Raw genomic sequence first — 9,133 nt, 5'->3', positions numbered from 1 at the left:
CTGCGACCCAGCGCCCGCTTGGGCTGGGTGGCCTCCGGCCAGCCAGGCCTCCCGCCGGAGCCCACTGGGCTGGAGCACGGCCAGAGCCATTGTCTTCCTCCTCTTTATGCATCACCCACAAGACTGGCAGCTGCATTCCTATGGCGTTATTGTTGCCAGTTCTGCAGGCAACAGGAACAAAGCACAGTACTGGCACTGAGAAACACCGCAGACAAACGAACCTCAGTTAAACTTGTAAATAGAAAAAATCTGATATGGCCTTTACTGGGAAATAAAGCATTTCGCGATGGCTTTTATTTTACTTTTTGTGTCCCTTGCTTGCTATCAGCTTTACAAGACTGTTTTTGACCTCACACTAGTTTTACAGAAAGTTTCTATGGTTCAGTGGTCTTAATCCTGATTTACATCCCTCACAAACGGTAGAAATAACTCTAAATGCTCCAGATAAGATAGAAACTTCCTATTCTGTGGCACCAAATTAAATACTTTCTTTTACCCTCACTGGCAAACAGCAGAAATTCATTTGAAAGAAAGGTAGAAAACTACTGGCTGTACTGAATCGGCCCAAAAGTCCATTTGCCCCAGTACCCAGCCTCTGACAGTGGCCAGTAGCAGATGCTTGCGGAAAGCACATAACCTGAGGGTGAGCATGTAGTGAGATCTTTCTGGTATATTCTCTCAGGTCTCAATAACCTGTAGCTCAAGGGCCTCTTGAAATGGAGGTTGTACCTTTTTAGTAGTTTTTGATGGATTTTTCTTCAATGCCTTGCAGCTTTTTGAATCTCTTCTCTACTTTTGGCATCTATAACATCCTATGGCCATAAGCTCCACAACTTGGAACCAAAACTACTCACAGCAGTCAAGATGCAGGACATATAATGAATTTAAGCAGTGGTATAACGATGTTTTCATTTAAACTCAGGGAACAGTTAAAATGAACTGCTGAGAAGATAAAAGAGTACAGCTTTAATAACAAGAGTACAGATTATTCCCTATGTGGAAAAAAGGCTGGAGAAAGGAAACCACGTGAAATAATCCACCATCAGAGCAGGAGGGAAGAGGGAGGAAAGAGGATGTTACGTTGTCCATTTTACACACAAGGAATGGCTTGAAAGGCCACTAAAGTCAGTGCTCATAGTTATGTCTTGCTTTGGGCAGGACACAGAGAAAACAGAGACTTGCTTGGGCACTCAGTGAAATGATTTCGCCTTTTCTGGACTAGGCAAGCTTTTGCCCTGGGAGAAGCTATGGTGACACTCCCTGGGGGACCTCAGCCCCATGCGTGGACTCTAGGAAACTTATTGCAGCCACCACCCATGGGGCAACGGTTCCTGAGCAGACATTTCACGTAACCTGCTGGCCAAGAATGGCCCCTTGGCCGCAGGACTAAGGCAGGAGCACAGGCTGCAGCATGTGGCTGCCTGCTCCTCCGTGGGCTACCTGAACCCTTCCTGCAAACCTGAAAATGTCTGAAACCAATATCTGCAAGACTGTCCTGGCTTTGTTTCCACCTGTAATTTAAGGCGGGACATTGATCTACAGAGCCTTAGATCCTCCTCTCTCTCCTTTTCTCTTTCACTCTGCTATTTCTGTAAGAGTAGATCCAATTTTGAAAACTGGGCCCAGCTTTGAAAGACACATGCAGGCCACTGCCTCTGCAATCCAGTTTTCTCATAGTCTTGCTCGATTGCTTTTCTATTCAACCTTTGGGGTGTGCCATGAAACTCATCTCTTTTCTCACATGCTGGCCTGAGAAGGTAGGGAGCAGTGAGCAGGGAGTGTGTGAGGAAACACAGTTATAGTTTCCACAAAGCCAAGAGCTTCTAATGTTGACACTGTTCAAACCCTTGAGCCAAGTTAGCTGCTTGTGTAGCTACCACAGGTTCCAGGGAGCTGTGCCAGCAAAGAGTATCTGGTAGCTAACCCAGAGACTTTCTAGTGAATGCCTCTGTGTACTGGAAAGTGGATAGATTCAGACCAGTGCTCCAGCCAGCTGCCCCTGTTTCCTTCCAGTGAGCCAAACTTCTCAAGGAATCACATGTCAGCAGGGCAAGGAAGTACTCACACATCTTCCAGGCACTCCGGCGGCTGCTTCAGCCTGTTCCCACTGATGAGGTAGTTGTAGATTTCTGCATTCTCAATGCCAGCATAAGGGGTTTGCCCTCGGGTCACAATCTCCCACATGGTCACCCCAAAAGCCCACTGAAAGAGAACAGCACACAGAACAGGTGAACAGACAGTTCCCTGGTTGCTGGGGTGGGGTTTCAGCATGCTTAGACTGTGCCAACCCTCCCAGCCTGGGGTAATGTCATGTGAGTAGCAGTGATGCAAGGACTATCCAAACTCTAACAAGAAAACAAAGAAATGACCCAGCTGATGCTGACGCATCATATTGGGAGACAGGTGAAGGCCCGGCTCAGCCCCATCCTGCAGGGGAAGATTTGGGAGCTACTGCTGCCTTCCACCTGCAGACCTCTCCCAAGTATCTCCTACTCATGGTTCTTTAAGGCATGCAGTATCAGTTTTGTGGTTCCCAGCTACATGAAGATTTTGGTTTGGAGTTCACAAATCAGCTGCTTAATTCCTTGAGCCAGATTCTGGGTTACTAGAAATGCACAGGCGCAAACGAAAGCAGAGTTTAGCCAATAAAACAGGGCAAGGAACAAACCACTTATGGCTCACATTCATTTGTGCTCTGCACTGCAACAGTCGTACTTGTACATTTAAATCTAAACGGCAAGGTTTGTTAGGTGCAAGAAATTGTGATTTTCATAAGCAAAACAGTGTCTGTTGTAAACTGGCTGAACTAGTGATCACCAATCACTAAACACTGCCTACAGTGGTTACAGCAATCACTGGGCAACACAGCAGCCGAGTTAGAAGGTGCTCTTGGTGATCTCTTCAGGGACACTGTGACATGGATAACTAGGAAGGCAAGTCCACAAGTCTGAAGGACAAAACTAGTGTGAAACCAGATGAAAAGGCAGCAAGGAAGAGGGGAGAAGGTATCAGAAGAAAAAAAACAAAGGGAAAGGAAGCAAAAATTTCAGATGAATGGGTTTAGCCTCACTCTCCAAGGCCGAAGTGATGGGGAGGAGTGTCTAAGCACTGACATATTCAGAGTCTACAAAGTTCCACCAATGCCTTCTGTAGGATGGAGTACCATTGCTGCACTTGTACATAAGCATGTGGCTTATGTGCATTTCAAATGTCACCTTCAAATTGTCATGCAGAAGAGAAAGGGAAAAGAGTAAGAGTAAGAAAGGAGAGACTGCATAAAGAGAGAGGAAAAGGAGGAGAAAGGGAAAGGTGAAGGAGGGGATGGGGATAAGCACTGAAGAATGAAGGACCAAAGGACAAGAGGAAAAGGGTTCATGTCTTTTGCCATAAACTACTCATACACATCTCTAGTCTTAAGTTCTGAAAGCACCCAAGGCACAGGTGGCACTGTCCCTCAAACACAAGGCAAATTCCCCTTCCCATCACCAGGGCCTTTTCCCACTCTCAATGAATACAGAAGCATTCCTCCACTTCAGCAGGAATACAGGTAGTCCCCAAACACACCAGAGCAAAACTCACCACATCACTGTGTGTTGTGTACAGATTATCCGCCAGGCTTTCCAGAGCAAGCCACTTCACTGGCAGCTTGGAAGCACAGCCCTGACGGTAGTAGTCTCCACTGTAGATTTTCTTAGAAAGCCCGAAGTCTGCAACACTCACGTTCATGTTTTCATCCAACCTAAGGGAAAGTTTTAATGACTGAGAAAAGCATTTACTGGCTACCTCAGGCAAAAAAGAGGTATGTCCCTGTCTGGCCAGGGAATTGAGGTATATAGTTCACCAAGTATTGCCCAGAAGGATAATGACTTCATCTGCTTGATGACCAATGTGAAATAGTTTAGTGGTCTCATATCAGTTCCTTGAGACTAACAGGGAGATAATTAGGACTAAGGAAGTAAGGAAATGACCATGCTCAGATGGTCTACTCTGTCAGCCAAAGTGAACTCAGAAACTCCTTCCTGTAGTTTCCAAGATTGACAGAGGACATCTGTAGTGCTCATTGCTACCACTGAGGCCTACACCCTGTATAGGCAATCAAAAAACATAGGTGCTTGCCTAGACTGTCTATTACAACTGCTCAAACTAGATCTGCAAGATCTTCTCTCCAGGCCTGGTTAATGGTCTGAATTGCTCTGTCACCCACTTAAACCTAGACATGTTGGTAGATAGCCCACAAAGACTTCAAGCTCCCAGGTCTCATAAAGGACTCCCTGCTTTTCCCAGAAGATATGATGAAATAGGCATTCAGCTTCCTCTAAAGGAAGTCTGTATTTTTTTAAATGTTTAAAAATAGGAAATCAGTATGTGTTTCTCATAAATGTCAAAGCAGGCTAACCCATCATTTTTCATTATGACTATCAGGCTCCTGTCCGTACATCTGGACATTCAAATGCCTTTGGAAATCTGTGTCTCATTGTGGATTTTACCAGTTGTCATGGTTTTGTTCAGAGGCGGAGTTCTGTATGCCAGAATGGGTTGTTCCTCACTCCATTCTCAGGGAAGAAGCAGAGGGGAAAGGATAAAAAAGGATTTTTCTTCCCTTCAAAGTAGACAAAGCAGTTTGGGGACAAGAACAGCAATGTGGGATCTTACAGTGTGTTCACATGCAATTATTTCTAAAGGCATTCTCCACATAAGCCATTCTTCACAAGCTTTCAGGGAAATTCTACATTTCTTATATTGTGATAATCAAGTCCTCAAAATAGATACAAGAAATACAGATTTCAGGCTACAAAGAAAGTTCCTTTCTCCTAACACAGCCAAACCCATTCTCTCCTGTTGATTACATTATATTGTGGAACAAATAGCCCGTGCTGAAACACAGCAATTAGAGTGACTAATTACAAACATATATTGTAATCAACCCTATGAAAATACACGTGCAGACCAATGATGGAAAAGTTCCTTATAAATAGGGTCTATTTGGAAGCTCAGTGGGACATCAGGAGTTGTTCCCTACCCCCAGCGCCGCCACCACCACCACCACCACACACCCCCACCACCATGGCCATGGCTCCCCTATGCCTATTGTCACTTAAATGCAAGGACCAGCATCCTCGGACAGGATCCCTCCCACTTCTGTCACACGAAAGGTTTCTCATCCCTCTCTCACCCATTCTGGTCTTTCTCTTCTCTAAAAACTCATGGGTCACTTACATGCAGTTCCGAGCTGCAAGGTCCCTGTGTATGAAATTTTTTGAGCTCAAGTACTCCATCCCGCTGGCAATGTCAATCATGAACTTGAGGAGTGTCTGAACAGGCAAGTTCTGAAAGAAATAACAGTTTAAGTTCTGTTCCTGGAAGCTTTCAAGCATGTATGGCAAAACTGCAAGATTTGCTGCTAGATTACTGAGCAGGGATGGGGGATATAGGGAGAGGATGGAATGGAGGAGTTGGTCTTCAACATGCATGGAATTAAATACTTCAACGCTTCAACATCACATCCCACAACTTCCTCTGGTATCAAAATCTGGTCATCTGCCAATGCCTGTGGGAGACCAACCCTGAACTAATTTGAGTACATTCTCTGAAAATCCATACCCTCCCAGAAGGAATTCTACAGTAAGACAGACTTACAAAAGGGTTTTCCCCAATCCGTGACATCAGTAGAAAAGCATGGAGGTCTCCATGCTTCATGAAGGGCAGGATCACCATGGGAATTGGGAGACGGCCCTTGGGACGGCTCCGTAGACTGACTCCTAATGAAGACACACAAAGCAAAGGGGTTTTAGCAAACAGATCAGTCCCAAGGGGAATCTTACAGGATGCTGTGCCCTTCTCTTACAAATCTGGAGGAAAATGTGCAGTTTTGGTGGGTTGGTTCCATGCTCCAAGCTCCTTTGCATGTCATCATGCCAGGAGGTGTTAAGACACCTCTAACCCTGTTTACTTCAGAGGCAGTACTAAGTGCCCAGTGGCACTCAGCTCTCCTTGCAGGACTGGCTATAAATGTTCCTAGGATCACTCCAGACCAGACAGCCCCAAACCCCTGGGGTCTGCACAGCAATCTCCACATTCTGGAAATCGCCCATGTTCCATAGTGCCCACCCATGAATGTCTTGCTTCTTACCCAGTATTTCGGAAAGGCACAATCTCCCCTCCCTCTATTTGTCTACCAACCTACCTGTCCACATTTCACATCAGTTCAGACATACCTCAGCCAGCCACAGTCTCTGTGGTAAATGTTCCTAGGATCGCTCCAGACCAGACAGCCCCAAACCCCTGGGGTCTGCACAGCAATCTCCACATTCTGGAAATCGCCCGTGTTCCATAGTGCCCACCCATGAATGTCTTGCTTCTTACCCAGTATTTTGGAAAGGCACAATCTCCCCTCCCTCTATTTGTCTACCAACCTACCTGTCCACATTTCACATCAGTTCAGACATACCTCAGCCAGCCACAGCCTCTCTGTGGTATTTGCAAGAACCAAAGAAATAGCTTAAATATGAGATGCTTATTGCCGGTGTATGAGGGCAAGTGTTGTGAGCACTTACGCATACTCCAACTCCCTCTAGGCCTGGGAAGGAGCAATGCTGATAGATGCAGGACTCCAGGCAGCACAGAGGTGGCCGCACTAGCACTGCTGTTGGACAGCAGTGAGGGCGAGCATGTGGGGCGAGCATGTGAGGCTGTGTGGGATTGTGCAGGATCGGGTGGTGCTCTGTGGCACCACAAGCAGCAGTGCTGGCTTACCGATTAGTTTAGTGACGTGCGGGTGGTCAAACTCCTTCATACATGCAGCCTCTCGCAAGAACTCCTCAATGTCAGTCGAGGTGAAGATGTCCGCTGGAAAAAAGTGACTGTAAGTTTTCCTCCTTTGTGGGTGGCTCCAAGGGACTTTACAGATAACGATTATCAGAAGCTTGTTCTTCATGGCACAGCACATCCTCTCAGATCTACAGCTAGATGAGCCAGTTTACAACAAAGCAGAGCCTGACACTTTCTCCTGGGATGGGCGGCAGTAAACACACATCAGGGACATCTGGTAAATTGATTCTTGGCAGAGTAAAGACCTCCTGATTAGCAGCTCTTTTCTCAGTAACAACTTTCACTGGAAGCCATGGAAATCATGTGTGGGTTAAAGATGTAAGAATTAATTAGCTAAAAGGACCTAAACTACAATGTCGGGGAGAGGAGACATCACACAAAATTAAAGAAAATGTGAAAACTGAGGAGACGGCCTGGAGCTCCTGGCTGGCACGGCAGACCCCAATTCATCTCTGATAAGGATGGCATGAAAGATCAACGCTTTTACATCTCTTAGCATGATTGAGTCTTCTAAGGTGCTAGAGCTAAGATTTCTTAAATAACCACACTACTGGAGAGCTTGGACCAAATTCAGCAGTGACATACATGAGCATAAATTTGGAGTAAATTATTTCTAATTGCTACTACTCCAGAGTTATGGAAGTATATCAGTATAATCAAGAATTAGCCCAGTGGACTACTTCCCCCACTGCTGCTGCTGAATTTAGCGGGAGTCCTCCAGTCCTGCTGCAAGATCAGACTTAGACCTGTGGGGGCGTATTCACATTATCTGCTTTAGGCAAGTAATTTAAATATGATTCAGAAGACAAAAGTAGATTCCCTTTTTACAGTCAACAGAGGAAGGAACGTGCCTCTGGAGGGTGACAGTTCCCAAGTTAGATGCCTGAAGGTAGACAGCCTGACTACACAAAACAGCTTGCAAACCAATTAGGATTATTGTTGAAACTGGAGAAAATGATGGAACTCACACTAATGTAAATACAAACTGGTATTCTGTGGCAGCCAAACTCAGCTCGAGATAAGCGAACGTGACTCTGCTTTAAGTCAGTCACAGCTAATTTTTGCCTTACAGGCAACAGGGGTGAAATAACATAGGTTAACATATATATACACATACATACATGCACATACTTGTTTTGACTTATACCTATCTATTAATTGCTTTTCTTGTTACAGACTTCTGCCTGATGAACATGTTAGTTGCCCTTGTTACGCACACTCTTCAGATCACGAATCAGAAGGGAGTTAGACTACTTACTCAAATATGCCTGACTGAGATGAGTTAGCTTGTCGCTGCATTCAGCCCAAATACTCTTCTGTTTATTCTAGGATATATGCTTGGAGGAATACCGTCTTTCACTGCTGAATTATTAGGGCAAAGCAGACCTGTCTGAACTGTCTATGTCACATGATGTAGTGCTGCGTTGAATCAAGCAACTGAACGAGATCCTCTATACACAGAAGAAGATGTAGCTATGACTTGGTTTTGGGTGCACTCACCACGTGCTAGGTGCTGTACAAGTAACTAAGGTGTTATAGGTCCTTCCCTGAAGAGCTTCCACTACAAAAAGACTGACATGAAAGGGATAGAAGACAACACGGGTAGAGTGGCTGAGTGGGAAGCTCAGAGAGGAGTAAAGAGCATCAGGGGATGTTTGCTGGAGAAAAGGACAGATAGCATTTAATCTTTCCAAGCTCTCTTCTCTTAAGTACTTCAGGTAGCCCTGCTCCCACTTACCTTTCAGCATCTTCACTGCCACTTTCTGGAAAGAGCCATCATCTAGCTTCAGTAGTGCCTCTCGAACTGACCCAAACTCCCCTGTGAAATGACCAGAGCAGGCAGTGAGGGAACAGCTTCTTGTGAAGAAAGTATGATTCACAGCAGATTCACTCCAGGGATCACTGGCAAAGAAGCTGAATAACCATAAATGCAGCTACCAGCTTCATTTTTCATTCTGCAGTTCCAGCCAGCAGCTTTCAGCATACGTGTGCCTAGAAGAGGTAGCACTAACAGTAGACAGAGGCCACTGTACTGGCAGTCCAGGAGGCAAAGGAAAACAAGAGGGAAAGAAAGCAATCCTCTACCAGATGGACGATTCGGAGTCAGAGTGTAAGCTGGGATCCCAGGCAGGCATTTCTGGGGAAGCCGTATCATGAGGGATGAGTCTGAGTGAGGCTCTGGTCAGAGAGGGAGCTATTAGCTGGAGCAGTGAGTGGATGGGTTGGCTGAAGAAGCTCTCAGTGCTGACAGCCATCAGAGCTGAGTAATGGTGCCAGGACTCAACCATCTGAGACACAATCAGGC

General features: G+C 45.7%; 1 protein-coding gene across 1 annotated transcript in view; it reads right to left on the bottom strand.

Annotated features, from left to right (window-relative positions):
- The window catches only part of TYRO3 (TYRO3 protein tyrosine kinase), a 40,535-nt gene that overhangs the window by 3,576 nt on the left and 27,826 nt on the right, over positions 1 to 9,133 (bottom strand). The window contains exons 12-17 of the mRNA XM_009277550.1: positions 8,567 to 8,647; positions 6,754 to 6,846; positions 5,638 to 5,759; positions 5,218 to 5,327; positions 3,580 to 3,739; positions 2,066 to 2,202 (exon numbers count right to left, since the gene is read on the bottom strand). Of these exons, the coding sequence (XP_009275825.1) occupies positions 2,066 to 2,202; positions 3,580 to 3,739; positions 5,218 to 5,327; positions 5,638 to 5,759; positions 6,754 to 6,846; positions 8,567 to 8,647 (703 nt within the window). The remainder of the gene's footprint in view (positions 1 to 2,065; positions 2,203 to 3,579; positions 3,740 to 5,217; positions 5,328 to 5,637; positions 5,760 to 6,753; positions 6,847 to 8,566; positions 8,648 to 9,133) is intronic.

The sequence above is a fragment of the Aptenodytes forsteri genome, unplaced genomic scaffold (assembly GCF_000699145.1).
Source record: "Aptenodytes forsteri isolate BGI_AS27 unplaced genomic scaffold, ASM69914v1 Scaffold146, whole genome shotgun sequence".
NCBI lineage: Eukaryota > Metazoa > Chordata > Aves > Sphenisciformes > Spheniscidae > Aptenodytes > Aptenodytes forsteri.
Note: the sequence above shows the minus strand (reverse complement) of the source record. Positions and strands in the feature narration are given on the sequence as shown.